Raw genomic sequence first — 23,706 nt, 5'->3', positions numbered from 1 at the left:
CGAGGAAAATGGAGAGATTATATAATCGAAGCTAAGAGCTACGTTTAATAAATAATCAGCGTCACGTTCAGCACTCAAAATCACCGGATAAGATAGATTATGTGATGTTTTTTGATGATTTTTATTAGAGACTTTAGTGCAAAGTATTTTTAGCAAATTGTTTCACATTATACGCATATGTAAAAAATACTGATGATGTAAATAACACTAAAAAAGGTAAACTCACTTATATAAATAAATAGAACACATTTAAAGAATAATCGCGATTAAGACAAATGTCAGATTAACATTAATTGCAGATTAAGACAAAATTTCTATTTGCCCGGATTAATTTTTACTCAGCCAATCTAAATTAACATTATTTGAATATTAAATATTAATATATATCTTTTTCTGTTTTTTATTTAATAAATATTAATATAAAAATTAAAAAAAATAATGGTCGATAGTATGCATTATGTGCATTATATGAAATAAATAACAATTACGATTTAATAATTTAGTGCATCACAAATTCCATGCATTATTCATGCAATATTATTAATTTCCGTTTCATGATTAATTTATTAAATTAACAGGCACGATACGTAATTATTAAAACCTGGAGTGAGTACGATGTGCTGTGTACCGTGCAAATATTTCTGCGCGTATCAGAATATTTAAAAGATAGATGAAAATAGTACACACACGAGAATACGAGGAAAAATTAATCTGATTATAAAATCTTAATGATAATTCGTGAATTATTTCCAGAATTATGTTAGACTCAATTCTATTTGCGGCAACGAGAATTACAACTAGAATTATGTCAACTAACATGGAACGATGACATTGTCGAAACATTGTTTCGACAGCTTTCTGTAATAGCAATCCCACGAGATGGAATGAAAATAGTAAAGATAAAAAATAAGTATGTGAAATGTCATTTCTTAAAAGTGAAATTTTGTCATAATTTTTAAAAAGTAAAAGTTATGGAATGTAAAATAAGTCAAGATAAAAGAATCTGACGTCTCCCAGAGAAAAATTGTAATTAAATATTAATGAATCAAAGCAAATTTCTACAATAAAATAATTGAACAATAATATCTGATAACCAGTATCGGATGTATCAGAAAAGAAATGTTATTTATTAACGTTTATTTTGTGTTTTACAAAATTCTGCGGTATATCGCGATATTACATTTGAAACCAACATTTTGAACCAACATTTAATATCTCTTAGACGGCAGTTTTCAAGGAAAGAGAAAAAGCTTGATATGCCTCACATATATTATATTTTCTAGAAATGTTGCAAGACTTTTTCTTGTAGACTTTTTCTTCATTTTGGAATGAAAGTTATTGATGCTTTCTTTTTAGCGCAATTATATTAATGAAAGATCAACAAATGTGGAAAATGTTATATATATTCAAAGTATATAGAACACTATATCAATAAAAACAGAAATAACTAATTACATTATACACATTGCCTTAAATTGGCAGGTAAATAGCGAACCGATTAAATAAATTTGATTATGAGAAATAACTAATAGTTTAAATTATAATTATTTCCCAAATTTATATTGTATAAAAACACGTCCATTATTTTTAGATTGCTCGTTAAAAATGTATTACAAAACGATGCCTAGATTATTGTTCCGAATAATACCGCCATAACAGTGAATCAATTGTTTGCCATCGCGCTGAGTCGTGACGACGAGTGAAAACAGGTGATTACAACGATATAGTGACCAATATTATTATATCGAAAGTGTGACATACACGCTGTCTCGTGTTTCCGCGGTAGCAATGGGCTTAAATAATGGAGCACCGGGAGCACGCGTTGCACAAAATCGCACGAACGGGGGTTGTAATTCAAACATTTGCCTTTGTTTTCGTTGTGTGGGCGCAACGTGTAACGAGACTCGTCTCGTACACCAGTAACGGTCGTAATTACAGTTCGATGTACCGCACGATCAGCACTTTATCAATGTCAGTGTAACTTGGTCTAATCGTAACATCGTAAAATATAACCGTCGAATCGATCACATTCATAATTTCGTTTTTGGTCCTAATTTTATTACGGTGCTCGCGATTCTATTTGCATCACGAATAAATTGGAAATCGCGGTGTGTCTCCCATGAGAGAAACGGCGATCGGAAAATTCTCCTTCCTCATCTCTCGCGGCTACAACGCTTGGGTGTATTACGCCTTTGCGGTGAAACTCCGGATTATACGTTCCTTTGCTTCACAGTACACCCGCCCTATCACCGGTCATAGAACACTACGAGTTGAACGACTGAGAAAAGGCGGGGATATCCCTCTATTTTCAACGCAATCCAAAATATACAAAAAAACCTTATAAGGGAAAACCGACGTGAAATATAGCAATAGTATTGTACGATTGGAATATATTAGAGGATGTTGAAGTAGTTAGAATAAATTGAAGCACGCCGGTAACTTGACTGAAATACTTCGCAGAAGGGATATAAAAACGTAATCACGTGAAATACGTGATATCTCGACGAAAATATCTCAGAATTCACGAGAAATAAGACTTGAAGCACTTAAAGATATAATTCGCATTTATAACGTGCACAATCATAATTTCATTGTACTTACGATTTCATGTCCTATGACCTGGTTAGAGTAACTTGGCTCTTACGCTCGAATGCGGCCGTACTCTTCGCGCTCCATACGTGCCACAAGCAGCTTGATAACGACCGGGCTCTTTAATGCAGGCTTGGCGCATCAGCCGCAGAGGCCGGTAATCATTTCCCCGCTGCAAAACAAAAAATTCAACTAGGTCATTCCGTTTGAATTGACGCGAGCGAAATTGAATACGATCAGCGCAAACATCATCTTTTTCTCTTTCTCTCTCCTCCTTCTCCCCTTTCTCCTCTCTCTCTCTTTCTCTCTTTCTCTCTGTGCGAACGCTCCCCCATCGTTATCCTGCCGACCGTCACGCATAATACTCGGCGACCAGCTCGAAATTCAATTTACATATTCATGACAATTCATTTGTACCCCACGGTGTGTACACCCACCTCGGAGTAGGTCTTATTAATTCTCCGGCATGGGCCTTGCGAAATTCTCGAGTCGAGGAATAAAGAACCAATCCCTAGTATTCGAGGGAGGGTGCGAAACTCATTTTCGCTACCGAATCGTATAGGATTATACAGAGTGCTTCGAAAGTAGTCTACAAGTTATAGAATTGTAAAATTCTTGACAGAGTTTGCAATTGATTCCTTTATATAAGATTTAACTTTTCAACTTCCAATTTTAGCTTTTGATATGCCAGCGATTAAACATCGAGATGAGTTACCGTTAAAGTGAAACCCATTTCATATTAATGGAGAGATAGCATTTCTAGTATTGCTCAACTATAATTTTAAAGTGGAATTTATATTTTTAACTTTTAATATGTAAATAATAAATGCAAAATGCGCTGCTTTTAAAATAAACACTTAGGGTACTATGTGCAGCGCATATATACGTGTATCGTGTTAGTTGTATTTGTGTACACTCGCGTACATACACATACAAGATCGCACAATGCAGGGTATAGTACACCTATAGTCGATTGCAAGATTCTCGGCATGGATTCCGCTTATCGGCCGCCATTTCCTCGGATCTGTAGAAATATAGAGAATATTCTGTCCGCACGAAACGTATATTTGAAAGATAGCCGCAAAAAATCAATAAAAATACATTCCGATATACCAATATATCCAGATCTTAATATCTATTTGGAAAGTCCTTTTCAACATTATAATTTTAAGAGCACTAAATATAAATCAAAATTCATAATGCTGTGACATCGCGACAATTATTTATTTTATCACCGCCACATTATAATGTTTTTCAAGAGGGCCGTGAGATATCTCAGTTTATTTCAAAACTCGCACTTTCTCAATTAAAATTTCTTTATTTGCCGTTTCTTATAATATAAAATTTATATTATCTCTCAACTCACTGTAGTAGTTCCTGTTTTTATTTACGTAGATTTCAAACGTTTCTTAACTGACGTGATTAATAAATAGGGACAAAAACACCGAAGAAAATTGAGAAAAGAGAAGCTCGAAAGAAAGTTACTTTTATTTCACGATAACAATGCTTACTGACAGCTACATAGTCAATTTACAAGACCACTGTGATATCAATGCAATTGCCGTTATCCACGCAAATGTATTTTCCGAAAATCGTTATTTCATCTCGACATGTGGCTGCGTGAATCCGCCAATGTTTAGAGACGCATAAACTGTTGTAGCCACTGTTTTGTGGCGCGACTGGCTGTGCGCCAAAGCACCTTACAATCGATAAAAGTTTGCATTATATAAAAAGCTAAAAGCTCATAGCGATGTTGAGAAGCCACAGGCATTGTAAACAGACTGGCAGACTGATTTAGTTCAGCCGCCGGTATTCCGTTGCAAATTGTCCCCGCGATTCCGCGGCGTGCCAATAAACGCCCATCTCGGACCGCCCTATATACGCAATATCCTGTGTCGGTTTCTGCCGCGCTTGGGGTGGCAACCCCATCTTAGCATCTATCGACACGAGGCTGCTCGAGGGTAATCTGCCAATCCACCACGAGAGATGCGCTTGTCACACGCGAAGACAATTAACTTCACGTTGCAGCAAGCCCGCCCGCGGCGCGAAACCTCCCCGGTTTCGCTAAATCCGTTGTCTGTCGCAAATATCAAGTATATCACGCACACATTATAATATATATTATTCGCTTCTCCGCGTGACAACGTTACGCCGTAGGAAATTTCGAACTCGTGGCGAAATTGAATTGCAAGCAACGCTTCGACTGTTAGAATTACTGAAAATCAAGCAAGGAACTCGAGTAGATCCGTTTTGCATTGTTTAAATTACCGTTACACGTTTAAGATATAAACAATTAGTAAAAATAAAAAAATGTTAAAAAATGTTTAGTTTTTTTTTTATCTATTAATTCTGTTTTTCGATAATGCAATTAATATTTAGTGCATAGCAATTAATTACTTATAATTAATTTCTCTAATATTCGCTAATGATGAACGATCCACCAATCAAAGAGATAAAAAAAATAACAACACCCGCCGTTAGCAAAACCCGCATTCGTCTAAAATCGCAATCGTTCCCAATTATTTCTACGCAGCGTTTCAAACGGCACGAATCAATAACGGCCTCATTAACGGAATGTTTAACCCCTCCCCACCTGCGAAGTTCATCTATGAAACGGAAGCGTATTTTGCAGATTTATTCGATTGCAAACGTATGCAAAGTTTGTATCGTTATTACGTAACGACCCTTTCCCAAAACTTTCATTACGTTACAATCGAGACCAACTTGCGAGGCTAATCCTTCGCCTGTCTGATTCGCAGGGCACACGGATTATCTGAGAGGATGCATGGCCGACATAATCTACAACGGCGCCAAAGTTATAGAGTACGCCAGGTCGAGGAAGGGCCAGTCGGAGGCAACAGCCGTAACGTGGGGCTGCTCGCCGGAATTCGACGCCACGAGGCGCACGGAAGTCAGCTTCGTCGAGGACGGCGCCTTTGCTGCCATTCCGCGTCCCATCCCGCGCTCTGGTTCGAGGTATATACCAAAAGTACCGCCTTCCGTTTGTAATGTATGCACTTCCATTTACCGTCGTCGCACCTACGAGACTCGAAAGCTTAGAACGATAGAAAATGTAATTAAACTGTCGTGAGGCAGCCGCGTCGACTGCATCGCCAATAGCATTTATATCGATGCAGGAATATTTAATGTCGTTAAACTATCGAACGTACCTATTATTTACCTATTATTTAATTAGTCTCGTCATCATCATATATCTAATTGGCTTGAAATATGACTTTGAGAGAGATTTTACAAACGTCGTAAAAATCAACATTCTCGCGCAAAATCGAATCTATTTTTTTTCCGGGTCTTATGAGATAACGTTTTCAGTTTGAACGGCGATTCTATCGCGCACTGCCGCCGAAAACGTAAAATAAATATGTTGGTTCACGAATCCAATATCTTATGGTAATGCCGCGGGAAATCCGTTTCACCGAGGTCGGCGGCGTGGTCGCATAACTCGCATACCCTTGCACGTAGCTGTGTATCTACATCCAGGCCGCATTCAAGCCATCGGTCAGGAAAGGCCTTTCATGTTACGCGACTCCTACCACTTTCATCTCTCACGCAGCTTTTAACGACTAAACCCGTGGAAATGTTGTTAAATCGTCTCGAAAAACTCGGAAACAACTGTTTCAATCGCGTTATGCGTCGCCGTTAACTCTTGAAATAAGGTAGACGGCGATGTCTTGTCAATGGAGACACTTTGATCTCTCTTTTCAATGCGGCACAAGGACGAGACGGAACGGTCGATCGACTCGAAAATTCATAACGATAATGCTACTTAGTGCGTCAGCAGTTGTTTGTGGAATTAATACTATTCGCGACACAGAACTCCACGGACCATCATTTACGCTAATGAATAAATATTACGGTATATACGGGCAGACGGAGCGCAATTTTGTTAAATGATAAATTCATGCGATCTCCGTGCGGTACGATAACTTCAATATAAGCCCTTTTAGCGCAGAGTATAATAATATCAATAAATAAGTACAGAACATAATCTGGGGCATGCAAGTTTTAATTTCAGCATTAAACAATGGAAAATATTATTTTTGCTGAAATGGAAAACCGACTCGCAGAGTACAACTGAAAATACACACACCTAACATGTGTTTAAATGAATTAAAGGATTTTTGAGAAACAAATTCGTTGTTTTTACCTGCGTGGAGTGCACACAGACAAACATGCATTTTGCAAGTTTTCTACGAACAAATTGTGTACATTGCGGTTTCGTGGGTCCCTTGTATATCTCGGAAATATCTCAGAATGAAACCACGAAAGCCCGTTAGAGCCTTTGTTTCTATAAATTAAAAGCACGGCGGGGAAACCAACAATGTTTACGTGGAAAAACGTACGCTCACAGTAAGATGTATATTTTCCAATAATGGCTACAGAGCGGAACAAGCATTTCCGCCTACGATCTCCATTTCCATCTTATGTTTTCGGCTATTAAGCTTTCGCAAAGAATGTAGATTCTCCATTTGTGCTGTGGTTATGAAAATGCTAAGCACGGTCGAGAAGACTAAAAAACTTGGGCGAGCCAGATGCGTCCTGGCTGTGCTGCTTCCGCGAAGATTATTCGGGACTGCGCTAAGAGGCGGAAAAACGCTTCATTTTCACACGAATGCGATGTACATGCGGTTAAGCGCGGGTAATACTGGCTTTCACATACAGATAGTTAAGTCCTGCTTGCGCGCACGGTTTTCCGCGTCTTGTAGGATCGCGGAAGCTCCAACCGTAGATACCCCGATTCTTTTGTTGTCTCGAATTAAAAGCACACTAGTCCCGAGTAGTACCTTAATTTAACACTTACGTGAAGAAATAAATGGTGGAACCTGTTGCATTAATGCGACTAAAAGAAACACAATACGCACACACTGGTTCGTTTTTTCGTATAAATATTTTAGGGGAATCGACTTCTGTTTTCATATCAAACAGGTCTGTATGCACGCTATATCTAGTCGATAAGCTGATAAATTGATAGTCATGCGGAATCGAGTGGATGACTGGACAGTCGTAACTGTCTTCCTTCCGCGGCTACATGAAATCGATGAACCGTAAAGATTTCGACGTACGCTCTCTGAGTTCAATTGATCTGGAAGATTCAAATGTATGCACGGCTCACATAAACATTCGTGCTATCTCCGCTATATAAACGGAATATGGGCTCACCATTTAGTTGCTAAGTACTTAATTCATCACGTAGAAAACATGAAATTATAATACTCTTAACGTAAGTCAAGTTTATAATCTTCTCGTGTTCTCATTCAGTTTAAATCAATAAAGATTTAAAAAATTAGATAAAAGGTAGATTCTTTAAGTTTTAATCACTGAAGTTTTTCAAAAGAGAATTCTTGTGAAAAATGGTTGCTAAAGCGTAAAAAATGCAAAAGAGTTACATTACGTTTTCGAAAGCAAAACATCGACTGATGAGAAGCACAAATGGACCGTATTAGAACATCCTTAGTGCACCTGTACAGCATGGTAAACAACTAATTGCGTTTACAATTCGCGCAGGTACACATTTGCCTACCCCGTTGCAAGTTGAATTGTACAGTAAGATACAAACTAACATATCGGGCATTTTCGTTAATTCGTTTAACAGAGTTGCACGATGAGGTGATTTACAATGAGATAATTTTGATTCACGCAATTAAACGTAACTCCAAGTTTAATTGTGATATGTTTGTATTCTAACGCACATCAAACTTTTCATTATGCTATTAGCGAAGAATCATAAAAATGCAGAAAGCAAAAAAGTGTTATTAAATCGTTATTAAAAACAGAAAGAAAAAGCTGTATTAAAAATGTCGCGGTGGAGAAACGTTGCTGTATAATATTAATATTTGCGTCATAACATACGCAATGATAATTTGAATGCCTCGATATACATTGTCGATATCGCTATTGAATATTATTATTGCATTGGTGCCTGTTATTATGATAAAAGTCTACTCCGTAGTCTTGTAATCGCCATTGTAGTATTTCGTTGTTGCTACTTCAAAAGCAAAGTAATGAATCCGACCGCTGAAGTAAATAATCGGCTTTCGTCTTCGCAGCAGCCGTGGCGTCTTCGTGCACAAGTCGCGAAAATCGCTCATCCCAAAGTTTCTTGAGTAGAAGTCGACCGAGCGAAATTTGATTTGATTACAATTATAAATTCACAGCAAACAATCTTCTTTCTTCTCCCGTTCCCTCACCTCCACCTCCGTTTACCATCGTTTGCATTGCCTCGCTTGTTTAACTCGTGTTGCACGGATAACATTTTGCCTACTTAATCACGTTCTGCAGGTTTCAACATTAAACCATTTGAAAGGCGATGATTAAGCCAGATTGAGGAACATGCAATTATTTTATAAAAATAATATTTGTGAAAATTAAAATTATCAAACTTTAATTGTCAAAGTGCCGAATCTTTCTTTGAGAGATCATTTGATTACACTGTAAAAAAATTTAGTAAATTTACACAACAAAAATTACACGATAAATAACAAAAATGTACTAAATATAAATAGTATAAAATTTATAAAATTATGTAAATTTATATTATATATTTAGTGAATTTCTGTTATTTATCGTGTAATTTTTACATCTTAGTTGTGTAAATTTACCGATTTTGTTTACAGTGTATGTAGCCAAACGATTCTTATATTCATAGAATTTTGTCTTCTTGTCGAAATCCCATTACTCAGCTTGGTTACAAATCGCTTTTCCAGAAGAGAATCCAATTTTAAAACGGAACAGTAAAGATAGTGCCACGTTCGATTAATCAATTCAGCTTTCGTAAAAGTTTTTTTTCGCGTTCAGTATCTATATCACTTTGCTGCATCGGTTACGCGTTAACGAATCAAAGAAATCAACCGCGAAATATTTGATCTGATCGCTAGGATACGCGATAGTATCGGAAATTTTACTCGGCTATCAACTCTACGATATCGACAGTGTTATCAAGACAGACATTCTCCCGGGCATCGTGACTGTATTGACTGTGTAGTTGTATACGAGCGTAATATCAGATGACTCTGGGAGAACTTGGGTCGCACGGTCCTTTCTTAAGAGATAGTAACGAAGTTTCTAGCCAATTTCATTTTACGACTTTGCAGATGGGAGTTCGAACTGAAGACCGGCGCTGACGGCGGCCTGTTGCTCTACAACACCGGACAATCGTCCTACGCTGATTACCTCGGCATCGAGTTGTTCGAGGGCAAGATACGATTGTTAATGAACAAGGGAAACGGTCCGACAGAGCTGATACACGACACTGTGGTGACGGACGGCAAATGGCACAACGTAATCGTGGACTTCAATCCGAGCGGTCTCGGTATCGCGGTCGATCGTCACGAGAAGACAATGGCACTGCCGTCCGGCGGAAATCGCTTCCTCGACTTAGCTGACACGCTCTACATCGGTGGCACGGAGTTGAACAAGCGCGCTCGTGCTCTGGGCAAGGGTCTTAGATCCGGCGACGTGAGTTACAAGGGCTGCATACGAAACATGGTCCTTGACAACAAGGAACTCGGTTTGCCAGACGTCAAGGTCAGTCAAGGTATCGTCGCGGGTTGCGTCTGGGGATATCCGTGCGTGGAGGCTGATCCCTGCGTACCCGGTGCGTCGTGCGTGCAATTGGGTGTCAACTCATTTAGGTGCAACTGCGACCAGTCACTGTGCATCAAACCGAATTACGCCGAGGACTACAAGGTAGATCAATTTTAATTGAGTTTCGATGACGCTCCATCCCATTTGCCGAGGGTTACGTTGCGGTTGCGAGCTAATTATGTCACCGGCAATGGTGTACGGATTTAGAGAGATTCAAAATGCATGACCAACCAACCGAGCCAAGATAACCGACTGCCTATAATAACTCTTTAACAATCTTCATTTATATTTTCGCACTCAGCGAACACGACGCGAAACGCGTAAAAATATTGAACTTGGTCCGCATTAACTGTTAATATTCGACATTAAAGATTTAAATTTAAATAGATATTTTGTTATGATAACATTTGGATCAAATTAATATTTGTATCTATGAAATAAAAAATCGATATGACGTTTTTACAGATCTACTCAAATGCTAGTCTGCCCGTCAACTTGGAAATTCTCTCGCTGAGTCCTCTACTAGTTTCCGAGGGGGAACACGTGCTGATAACGAGTGAAAATATCGCAATGGTGCTGGACATCGCCAAATACGGTGTGGAGGAGATCGGTGTCGCATTCACTCTGATGACACCGCCTACTTACGGAACACTGGCGCTAGATCTCCTAACAACTCGAAGCGATCACTCTTTCACATTGCAGGACATCAATCAAGATAAGGTAACCAACCAATAATTAATTTCTTGAATATATTAACGTTAGTTTCGAACTCGCTGCTCGATCGTAAGGCTCGCGGTTGCAATGATTACCGCGATATTAGCGTCTGTTACACGTATGACGATAATGATCGAAATCAGCGAGTAATTTCCGGGAACACGTGTAAGAAGCGAAACTCGGTCGGCGTGCACCTGACGTTAATTAATATCAGGTGACTAAATGCGGCCCGGGTGCGGCTGGCCTCCTTTAAGGCCGTAGAAGGCGCCGAGAAACGTGGAAAGTCATGTGTTCTTCCAGTTCGTCATAGGACCACGCGCTGCTATACATAGTACACGCCGTAAGGACTAACTTTAGAACCGTTGGTTGCGGGAACATGAAGGGTCGGCCGACTTGTCATGCTCTCGCTCTCTCGCATACGCAGGCACCACGCCTGCTCCTCCGCTACCCACACTCAATTTATCTAGCGACAGTGCTCTATTTATAAACTGCCGCGCCACCGCTCATTAATGGTTTTTCGTTAGAGAATCGCGTATCGGGCGCTTTTTATTCGCCACGGCCCTCACCGCTCATTACTGTCAATTACTTTCTAATCGTTAAAAAAGAAGAAGGGGGAGGAAAAAAACTCACGTCTTTCCCCGGTCTCGACTCGGATCAGCCGAGGACGACGCCCACTCGATATGCTAATCGACAACTGCCGACTTAACCCCCGTCGCTGTAATTAATTTCAATCGCGGTCGATCTCGAGTGTTGGATCGAACGCCAGAAAGGATAACATGAGTCGGGTGCTCTCATGTACTCGCCCATGATTAATTCTGATTCTGTAGCACGATGTAGTGTGTGTTTGCCGCTCGAGAATCTCGTGGTACGGCAAACTGCGGCAAGTTAAAGTCCACACTCTCCTCGTTGTAAGGTTACTTCTATCTAACCAGTAATACACGATAAATTAAGGGTACTCGCGCGATTTCTTCCGTATGCAAATTTCCTTTGTAAGACATCGCGAATGTAGAAAACGCAAACCGTCGTGTCAATTATTCTCAAATTTATGATGTAAAAATATCGATTAATAAGCTTAACGGTACAAACTTTCTCAGAATTACAACGATTTTTCCACGTACATATGTAAATACGATATCCCATTACTATCCTACTATCCTTATTATAATTGACTTCTCCGACAGATACAGTATATGCATGATGGTAGCGAAACCACAGAGGACAGCATGATTCTGGAATTGACATTGGTGGCTGGGACGGGCTATACACTCCCAGGATATCTCCAAGGACGCCTCAGATTTCCTCTTCACGTTAATGTTACTCCTGTCAATGACCCGCCGTTACTCGAGATACCGACCGCGAAAGTACTGCGTCTGGCCCAAGTAAGATACAAAAATAAAACTAGTTTTTTTCCGCTACAGTCTTTCGTCGGTGCGTTTATTGTGATGCATTTTCCCTCGAATCGCCGATAATTCGGATTAGTGCGAAAATTCTAAATACGTTGCATGTGGCTTGGCCGAAACAACGGCCGGTTCACGTCATCCGGCTAAATCAATTAATGGAGGCCAAATGAAATAGTAGCTTATTTGTGGCTCGTGCATCTTCGGGGAACGTGGCAATTTAGCCGCAGCGAAATCGATTTAACTCGCTCGCGCGCCGGTCATCGCTCTTAATTAACCGCGCGTGTAAGCTCGAGAGTATGCGTGTATATCATACGCGTGCATAACGCATGTTTCTTTCGATCCGGATGCATATTCTCGGAACAGTAATCGCGATATAAAGTAAATGTAATATTTGCAATTGTGATTAATTCCATGCACGCTTATATTCAAGTGATTCCAACACGTTAAAAGTGCTACAATTATTTTAATAAATGTTAAAAATAGTAGATAGTTGTAATAATTGATTGACTGTAATTATACCACTGTTTAAATCTTTATAAAAACCTAATGATAACAAAAATCGTCATTTTAAGCTAATAACGTTAAAATAAAAATAAGATTTTTAATATTGATTGGTATTTTCAAATCATCTTTCAATACAAAATATTAATTGAAACGTATAATACATTGATTTGATATCTTGCTTGATACACGTCAGCGCAAAAATAACGGCGCAATTTCTCGCCGATTTGTTGCATTCTTTCCGCCAAACATGCAGCATCCGCCGGATGATTTCAAGCAAATATACAATATGTGAAAAATCGCTCATATTTGCAGGGTACGAGAAAAATACTGACCAAAGAATTAATATGGGCTATAGACGCCGATACTCCGTCAGAAATGTTGATCTACACAGTTTTGCGAGCCGATACCGATGCTGGGCACATCGAGAGAGTTACTTATCCGTTTCGACCTATCGATACGTTCACGCAAGCCGAATTAATGCAAGGTCTCATCGCGTACGTGCATCGTGGAAACGGTAATGACTTATTATTCTATTGTAATTGTAAGACACGCCGTGTATTTTTAAACATTTTATAAATGTATCTTTTAAATTTAAATCATTTTTTACGCGATTATCTTTTATTTTTATGTAAATGTAAACAGCAAAGAAGAATGCGTGTAGCATTGTATTTTTATTGAAAGCTATTATAAATGAAATATATTTATCGTTTCAGCCAAACCAAATGCAATGTTAGGTTTGCAAGTGAGCGATGGCATCGAAAGCAGTCAACCCGCCTACCTGCGCGTATCGGCTTACCCGTTGCAAATCAAACTGACGCACAATACCGGCCTCGTTGTGGTGCACCGTTCGTTCTCCTACTTGACATCCGCGAATCTCTCGTTCGCCACCAACTCCGACGACAACACTATCGATATCCGTTACGATGTCGTCTCGGCACCACAATACGGTGTTCTGCAGAAATTGAAGGACGTCTCTAGCAGTTGGACGAATGTCGACCACTTTACGAGCCGGGACGTAGAATTGCATACCGTTCGTTACTTTCATAATGTCGGCAGTCCTAATCAGGACGAGTTTAAGTTCCAAGCTAGCGTGCGCGAAGTGAAGACGCAGCAGATTTACGATTTTCGCATCACCTTCATCGATCTCGAGCTAAAGGAAACCAGAAGAGTATCTGTTAATCTCACCAACACGTCGAACGTTACCATCACAAGCAACCATTTGAAATATCAAACAAATCCACTAGTTACATCACCGAGTAAGATCGTCTTTACTCTTACAACGGGACCAAGGTACGGCAATTTATTTCTATCTGATCGTAAACTTGTGACGGCCGATATTTTCACACAGGAAGACATCGAGATCGGCAGACTGAGCTACCGTTTGTTCAGGCGAGCCTATTCCAATATCCTTGATGAAATAACGTTCAAAGTCAATGCACCTCAATGTATCGATATACACGCCAGCTTGAAGCTCCGATATTACTTCGGTAAGAATAGCAAATTGCTGGAAAGTGTGGAAAACTTAAAAGTTGACGAGGGCTCGAAAGTGCCTCTAAGAATCACGCATATAAATTTAAAAGAATACGGTATCTCGTCTCTGATATACAATCTTACAATAAAACCGAGTCACGGATGGCTCTCCATCGCGAATAGTTCAAAATTACAAGAGCAAAAAAACGTTTCGTCTTTTATGTTCGAGGACGTGTTGACGCAAGCGGTATATTACGTGCACGATGATTCCGAGACGAAGGAAGACTCGTTCGAATTTGTAGCGGTCTCCCTGGATTCCGTAGATTTTATGTACGTCGGAAAATTTCGAATCGAAATCATTATGAAAAACGATAATCCGCCGGAACGAACGATCAACAAAATCTTTCACGTCGTGTTGAAAGGTGAGAAACTTATAACAAACAAAGACCTTCTTTATACAGACAAGGATATTGATACTAGAGCGAGCGAGCTTATGTATAATACGAGGGATACTCGAAAAAGCGGAATATTCAAGGTGACTAATCCGTCGGTACAGATACGCGAATTCTCGCAGCAAGAGATCAACGACGGCGTAATACTTTTCCGACATCAAGGGGACGAACGCGAAAAAATCGAATTCGGCATCACTGACGGTCACTTTTACAGAACCGGCGCACTTGAAATTCAAGCCAGTCCACCTTACATCAAGTTGCGCGAGAGCAACGGCTCGGTCGTTCAATTTAACAAGTCCGCAGTGCTTCTATCGAAAGAACTAGAGATAGAAACAAACGTGTATACTACGGAGAAAGATGTCAAGTACATGGTGTGGGAAAAACCGAAGCATGGCAGACTGTTAAAGCACGATAGAGAATCAAGCAGCTTTACGGAGGACGATCTAAAACACGGTAGTGTGTCGTATAAACATCTGGGCGGATCCTTGACAAAAGACGTCTTTAAATACAAAGTGTACGTTAAAGGCGCGGAGGCCGAAGGTATGTTCCCTATCACAATCTACCCGGAGAGCTACTGGGAGTCGTTGATTGTCCAAAACAACAAGACAATATTTGTCGAGGAAGCTACGAGCGTTCTGCTGAATCGAAAGAGCCTCGAGATAATGCATCCTAAAATATCGCCGACCGAAATCGTCTACTTTGTGCGAGATTGGCCGCAGAACGGCTACCTAGATTTGCAGATTCATGACGAGCACAATGAGGAAGCCAAGGAGGAATACAGCGGAAATGCGGTGAAACATTTCGAGCAGAGTTTAATAAACGACGGTCGCGTCTTCTACGTTCAATCAGTAATGAATCAGACGAACGATCGTTTCGTCGTAGACGTTACCAATGGCATCACGTGGTTGCGCGGTCTCAGTGTCAATTTCGTGATAGTGCCGGAGAAGCTCTATATTGAGGCGAAAAACTTTGTCGTGGTGGAGGGAAAGAGTGCGATACTGGATGAATCGAACTTCTCAATCGTGACGCCGTACTACGCCGGCAAAGTGACAGATTACAGGATAATGGAAAAGCCGAGGCACGGCATGATTCTTGATTCCACGAAAAACACGCAGGTGAAGAAATTCTCGCAGAAGCACCTGAACGCCGAAGTCATACTATACAAGCACAACGGAGATGAATTTCCGAGGGATTCCTTCAGAATGGTTGTCATCGCTGGCGATAAGACCAGCGAGCCTTTCGACGTATCGATCACCGTTCAACCCGTTAATGACGAGATTCCTGTGCTGACGAATAGGACTAAATTAAACGTTTGGCAAGGTGGATCCGTGATTTTGACGCCGACGAATTTGGCGGCAGTGGACAATGACACTGCCCCGCACGATATAATATTCAATGTTACTGGAGTGAGAAACGGATACATTTCATTAATTACTTCGCCTGAAGCGGACGTATATAATTTTACGCAGAGTCAAATCAATGATTCACAAGTGATATTTACACATACGAGTGAGTATATTACAATATTCAAGAATTCATTTTCGAACAAACTATTATATTTTTTTTTTAAATTATTAAACAAATTTTGAATAATAAATTTGCTTCATTAATTTCACATTGTGAAATATATAAATAATACATAATGATTCTAACTATATTTTTTCTATAGAATTATTTTAAAAAATTAAAGCATATTGATATTTTTTAATTAATAAAATTGTAAGCTCTTAACACACAAAACTTGATATTAAAAGACATTTAATGTTCTTTTAGACGGATCTGATGGCGAATTTAACTTTGTATTAAGCGACGGTGTACACACGACGGAATCTTACACGATCTTGGTCACTACAAAACCAGTTCATTTAAACATCGAGCACAATATGCCCCTTAATGTCTTCCCTCTTACTAAGAAATTTATATCAGACAAGCTCTTATTAACGACGTGTTCGGATGAAGCGAGGGAGATTAGATATACTGTACGAAACGGGCCGCATTTAGGCAAAGTTATAATGGAGACAAGTGAAGGAGTATGGCTCGAGGTCGAGCGATTTACTCAGAGAGATATAAACAATAGTAAAGTGATTTACGAGCACACCAAGCAGTTTATGGACCTGACGGCCAATGACTCTTTCACATTCGACGTTGAAACACACTTTGGTGGAACTTTAATGAATCAGGTATAGAATATAACTGAGCATTTAATATTTATCCTTAAACATATTATCTTCTACTAACGTTTAACTTATAACTTCCAAAAGGTAGCGTTTATGTTTCTTAGTGAATAAAGAAATTAAACATTTTTGGAATAAATTTTTAAAATAAATATTTCGAATTTCTTTATCTTAACTGTGTATTGCGCTGTAATATTATTTATTAATAAATACTTTACGTGTCGCAGATTTTCCAAATAGATATATCAGTTTCGAGCGGCGGTCTGCACGGGTATATTTCTCCGAGAAAAGTGAGAGTCGTGGAGGGTGGCTCCGCTCAGGTTGTCATGAATATCAGCGGCATCGTATCGTTTCTACAAACCAACGCTGGAATCGGGAACCCAGCCGTATTATCGAGATTAGTTCATCAGCCTAGTCATGGACACGTGATGCTTCTGCCGGATTTAAACGTGACTACCTTTACACAACCGCAAATCGAGGGCGGAAAAATCGCTTACTATCACGACCATTCGGATACCCTGGAAGATAACATTGAGTTCTCGCTATACTTGACACCCGGCCACGTGTTACTTTGCAACACCAGTATCCCCGTCGTCGTCGAACAAGTCAACGACGAGCCTTTCAAGCTCATCACCAACGCTCCGTACATCACGGTCGTTCAGAACCAAAATCAAACCATCACTCGCGAAAACCTTCTGACCACCGATCCCGACACTCCACCAGAAGAGATCACGTACGACGTAATTTCGGGACCGACGTACGGCAGATTACTGCTCTTGCCTTTCAACCAAAATACGTCGGAAGTGCGTCAAGTAAATAAATTTACTCAGGACGATGTGGACTCCAATCGAGTAGTGTACGAGCATAACGGACCGCTGCAAGCGGCTTCGTTTTACTTCAGAGTCTGGGACGGTCAATTTAATCCAGCCTACACCGTCTTTAATGTCCACGTTTTACCTATACGACTTAACGTGACTGTATCCGGCCCGGTGAATTTACAGCAAGGCTCGAACGTAGCGCTCATCTCCGAGAACGACGTTAAGCTGGACACGAACGCGCGTCAGGATTTAGTGATCTACGAAATTACGACGCATCCGAAGCATGGAGTATTATACGTGCGAGATGCCGCCGCGGCGACCTTCAAACAAACCGATCTACTGTCAAAGAGCGTGATGTTCATGCAGACGGATATGACGGTGTCGAACGATAGCCTAGAACTGTTGGCGCGATTGAGTGGCTTCGAGCAGAGACATATACGCGTCGATATCAAAGTAATTCCTCTCATGATTATGCATTCGATGACAGCATTAGCGAACGAGAAGACTCGGATAACCCTGCAATATTTAGACGCGACTCCCCTCGCGCAGTTAACGACCAGCAATCCTCTTTACACTATCCTGAGGAAACCAAAGTACGCAAAAATCAAGAGAATCATCAGAAGTTCCTCGTCGTCCGGTGAGAAGAGAGGCACGCGCGAACGAGATATCGGGCATTTCTCGCACCAGGAAGTTATCTCCGGGGTGATATATTTAGTGTGCAGAAAGATACCGTCGATCGACGGCGTCACCGATAGCTTCACCTTTAGACTCGCAGCTTCGATTTTCCAACCGGCTGTGAGTGATTTCGAATTTCGCGTCAAGCTCGACATAGACGACGATAACATCACCCTGGGCGGTCCGATGGATCCGGTCGGTCACGAGGGCGAGATGGCGATTGCACCGAACATGAGCAACGATTATCTGCTAATCCTCGGCATGCTGCTAGGTGTATTCCTCCTCGGTGTAGTCGTCATTATCACGATCAGATGCCGGCATAATAGGTATAAACACGCTGAAGAGGAAAAACCCGAAACTCCCGCTGTCGGCGTGATGCCACTTCCCAGACCTCCGGATCATTTGATGCCCGCCACCCCGCATTTAAAACCTTTCGGTAACGATCACAACAGCGTGACAGCCAGCACGCCTTTGCCGGTGTTGCCCTCAACGTTGCCTCAGTGCAAGGTGATACCCTTGAGTCCTCTGGAAAGCGGTTCGGAGGTCGACGTATCCGCGAGATATCCCTACGGCGTGGCGGACGGCGACGAGTGGAGTAGCTTCGACACTTCCGATCTACCTTGCCAGTCAGCTACAACTCAACGGACGAAGAAGAATCCGTTGCTGAGGAGGGATCAATACTGGGTCTAGCAGGAGAGAAACACGTTGCGGCTTACGCGAAGAAAGCCGTAGCGTCTCTCGACATCTTTCATACGAGAATTGAAACTATCGTGGATATCACGGACTTAATGTGCCTGAGAAAAGTGAAATCTGCGACGGAATTTATAAAAATCGTTCGTTCAAGCCCGACGGTTATCGTACCGGATGGATATGCAATGAATAGTGAAATGACGTTCGATATTATGACGAGAACATCTTTACCTGAATGTTTTTCGTGGAAACAAGAATCATGTCGTGCCTCGGCTTTTCTATTATTTTATAGACGGTAATTATCCGCGTTATCGGTGCGTCCGATTATAATTAAAAAAAAAAAAAAAAAAAAAACGAAAGAACTCCTTAACTAGAAAATTTATATATAGATTGAAAAAATGGTCAACAATTCATACGGATAACAATTGCAATCCGGGATAGTTCGCAGTGTCTCGTGTACTATTAGTTTAAAATGATACAGACAGGAAATCTAGATCTCCTTAAAATGTCACGACTATCGCCGCTATCACGAGCTCAATGTGCCTAAAAAATGTCGTCTGACTATACTGACATTTTTTCCACTAATCACATGTCGATTTTTTTCGTATATCCACTCCACAACCCTTCTCTCCAATAGCTCAACAAGTAAAGTCGATCGATCGCAAAGACAGATCGAGTATTCATTATACAAAACAAGATTTTTACAGAAAATTAAATTCCTAACTCTATACATAAAAGTCGGTTTACTGCCTCGTTTTAGAGTGCAGATTTTCAGAAAAACTCATATAATTGCTCTTACGTTTTTTACCTTCTTCCATTTTTACACGTTTTGTAAATGTAGAACAGTAAGATTATTATAAAAATTATCTATTTATCGATCCCTACTGTCATGTAAGTTCCAAATAAAAACGAAGCATTACTGTTTAAAACAAATGCGAAACTTTTGCTCTGTCTTAAACTACGAACAAAGGAAACGAAACCGATTAATCGGAATAATACAGGAACTTTATAACATTGTATCGTAAATCGATAAAATATATACAGTATAATCAAACTGTCATCTGTATGTTCCTGTTATTCGTTACTTTCCATCAAATTGTAAACAAATGCATTTATATTATCAGCTATACTCAAATTGGACATATCTTTTTATACATATTATCTAAGTTAAGTTTTCGTTTTCTCCAATACAAGTCTCATGCAATTATTTTATCTTATTCCAACTATTTTGATATCACTTCATACTCATATTGTGCAAATAAATACGAATAAATTGACAATTAGTATTTGTCAGGCAAAAAATTGAATCGCTGTAGTACTCATCATCAGCGCCGTTTCCGCAAATTATTTTTCCCAACGCTTTGTCGCGGCAAATTGTAACAACGATTATCTTTAATAGAGAATTATGTAGAATCGTCTACAAAACGCACAATACTCATTCGTTTTATTTCTATAGCGAGCGATAGATAATTACTAAGCGACGCCACATAACACGATTATTTGATGTATCTTAAATGCGTATTATCAGTAACGTTCGAAGTCTGTAAGTCGTTTTTTACACGAGTGCAAATACATAGATCTTTCCTATTAGAAATCTTTAATGAGGGCGAGTTTGTAATTCATAAGCGATGAACGGGGTTGTGTATGTGCAGTTTTAGTATTATCTGAGAGAAATTTGTTAAATACGAGCGTGTTAACGAGTTCGTTGATTTTAAAGAAAAATTTTACGTTACGTTACTCTTACGCGAACTCACGGTAACCTAATAAATCCACTTTCGGCCATTATCGATTAAATAGTCTGATACGATAATTCACATCAAATGTTCATTTAACTCATAATAATAATAAATGTGTAAATATTAACAATCATGATTAAATAACGTCAATATAGTTGATAAATAAAAACATGATATTTACGTCGGTCAAACAATATAAATTAATTACAAATCGCGAATGGATAGTAAAATTTCAATTTTATATAAATTAATAGAATTCAATAATATTTTTTTTTTAAATGATTAGATTATCATCAAACGAAAAGTAATACTCGAACTTATATTGTACTTCCCTATTTTGCTCATTGTTGATTTCTCAGGAAGCTTCCTATCTTAAAAAAAAAAGAGATGACAGGTTTTTTATTGGCATAGTCTAAATTACAATATTGGGCTATAAAACTATGATATTTTATCAAAAATAAAATTTTTTATATTTTTGCAGAAACTTAAATAAATGTCTGGCCGAAAGTGGATTAAACGGCAATTTCTCTAAAATTTTAGAAGCGTATTTAATAAAGCAGTTTAATGTGAATGTTGATTATAGTGATTATAATAATATATATACATACATTCATATATATATATATATATATTATAATGCGTACTTCTACATAGAACGTACTGTTCAATGAATTTATAGCATACGCATTAATAGATCCCAATTAAAGACATTTTATAAAAGAGAGAGAGAGAGAGAGAGAAAGAGACCCGTTCGTTGATTCATGAATATGCTATAGATGAACCGTTAGGCTTTTTTACATTCACTGAAAGTGAACTGATCCGAGTGCCAAACTTCTATAATCTATAATTATATGTAATTACCATAGGACTGTATTTTCCCTGCCGACTGAATGCATTACTCTTCTAATTCTAATAAATTGAATGTGCGATGTTAAGTAAACACGGTCTAATTTACTATTTATTGTGTTATAAAAATGACTTGCCTTCTATTAGTATATTATTAGCTACATTATTATGCATTACCACTTAATCATTTTTTATTTATATTACTAATACACTCTAAATAAATATATTTTTATATTTGTTTTATATATTTTTTGTATTTTAAAATAATTTTTGATTTTGCTGACATAATCATATTGCAAAAATCTGTTCAAAGATATGTATATTATATATACATATATTAATTATAAAAGAAACGTTTTATGCAGATTAAAATAAAAATAATTGAACTTACCAATTTCGATGCGCAGCAGCAAAGTTGTAGACACATCTGTAATATACAAATATTAAAAAAATTGTAGTAATATCCAAAATAATTTATATTACAAAAGTAATTATTTCGCGTATTAAATTTTTTATTTGTCCATAAAGTAAATCTTTAATATAACAAAATTACGAAAACAATTTAATTCTCAAATAGATATTTAAAATTATTTATAAATATTTATATTTATATTTATATTTATAAATATTAAAAATATTTAGTATTTTATGAATATTATATATTGTATTTTTTTATTAAGTACTTTAAATGTCTCATATGTATTTCATATGTATTGTGTATTACAATAATTAGGTTACAAAAATTGTAAAACTATTAAGTGATAATTATCCATAATACTTCTGAATTTATTATTCAAATTTGTTTTCTAAAAGTTGATTATTTAATTTTTGCCTTTTGTAAACGTAACATGATACAAAATAATATGCAACTGTCGGGGGTAAATAATTGTCACAAATAACAAATAAAAAGTATATAATATTACTATATATAATATAATATTAATTAAATATATATAGTAATAGTATATAATATAATGTTACTTACTCCACGATTCCTCTGCCGTTGCCCGATGCCTCCTAGGCCTCTTCCTTCTTCTCTTCTCGTTCGTAACACTTTTAACTTTATAGCACTTTTAACATTACACATATTCCCGACACATATCTCAAATTTTATCGTAACTCGATAATTGCGCGACATTTTACACGACACTCCCGACACGCATACTTTATCACTACTATACAATCGCGCGACATTTTATACGGCACTTCCGATATTAATCGCATTCTCGACGCGCGTTTTACTGTAACGACAAACAATGTAAAAAAAAACATGGACGCTTGTAGCTGTGTTCGACACTCGTCTCCTAATGATGATAGAAAGAACTGAAAATCGCGCGGCTAACTTCACCGATAAGTTACCCCCTCAGACATAATTATTGCTTTTAACTATGTTTTTCTATACTTTTACATCGAAAATTTACATAAGAAATATGATATTTACATTTTAGACCGTTTTATTATTTCGTATTATGAAATAGATACATAAATATACGGATCAAAATTAGGAAAAACATCCGCGGAATGTAACATTTGGAAATATCATTTTTTTCACGCGTCGGTTTGCTAGCTACCGCTACCGACTGCGACTGCGTACACAGTTATATCAGATTCGTGTCATTATATGTTTGATAAGCATCGAGATACGAAATTAATTACGATTATACTTACTAATTAAACGCATCGCAAAGCTATTCGATTAGGAGAGAGTCTGTCTTACACCCGCCACCTTAGTGTAATGGCCAACAAATTCGTAAACGGCGGTGACAACTTCAATCAGCTACGTGTTGCCTTAACTACTAAAGTCAAATCACATATTACAATAACTAATAAATAAGTTACTCTTTAAAAATCAACATACACTTGACATTTTGCAAGATATAAACTTCCATTAGGTATAAACTTTAAAAAACATGTATTATTTTAATATATAATAATATATTTCTTTGCTTTGCGCTACTTGAATGATTGTGATTCACGTATTATTAGTGCGCATTTCCAATAACCAAATGGGATATTTTCAATTCGCAATTGGACAA

General features: G+C 38.4%; 1 protein-coding gene and 1 long non-coding RNA gene across 5 annotated transcripts in view; one reads left to right on the top strand and one right to left on the bottom strand.

The window, feature by feature from the left end:
- The window catches only part of kon (chondroitin sulfate proteoglycan 4-like protein), a 37,744-nt gene extending 18,294 nt beyond the window's left edge, over positions 1-19,450 (top strand). For all 4 annotated transcript variants that reach the window (XM_067355984.1, XM_012362195.2, XM_067355983.1 and 1 more), the window contains 8 exons: positions 5,349-5,565; positions 9,699-10,293; positions 10,657-10,911; positions 12,087-12,284; positions 13,122-13,323; positions 13,523-16,240; positions 16,505-16,911; positions 17,133-19,450. In XM_067355984.1, coding sequence (XP_067212085.1) covers positions 5,349-5,565; positions 9,699-10,293; positions 10,657-10,911; positions 12,087-12,284; positions 13,122-13,323; positions 13,523-16,240; positions 16,505-16,911; positions 17,133-19,088 — 6,548 coding nt within the window. In that variant the 3' untranslated portion in view covers positions 19,089-19,450. The remainder of the gene's footprint in view (positions 1-5,348; positions 5,566-9,698; positions 10,294-10,656; positions 10,912-12,086; positions 12,285-13,121; positions 13,324-13,522; positions 16,241-16,504; positions 16,912-17,132) is intronic.
- On the bottom strand, positions 1,061-23,669 carry LOC137000143 (uncharacterized). The gene is made up of 3 exons (XR_010890446.1): positions 22,656-23,669; positions 22,062-22,097; positions 1,061-2,761 (listed from the first exon to the last, which is right to left on the bottom strand). It is a non-coding gene; the product is annotated as an uncharacterized lncRNA (long non-coding RNA).
- Positions 23,670-23,706: the final 37 nt, after the last annotated feature.

The sequence above is a fragment of the Linepithema humile genome, chromosome 5, assembly GCF_040581485.1.
Source record: "Linepithema humile isolate Giens D197 chromosome 5, Lhum_UNIL_v1.0, whole genome shotgun sequence".
Classification (NCBI taxonomy): Eukaryota; Metazoa; Arthropoda; class Insecta; order Hymenoptera; family Formicidae; genus Linepithema; species Linepithema humile.
This window is presented reverse-complemented; position numbering and strand designations above follow the sequence as displayed.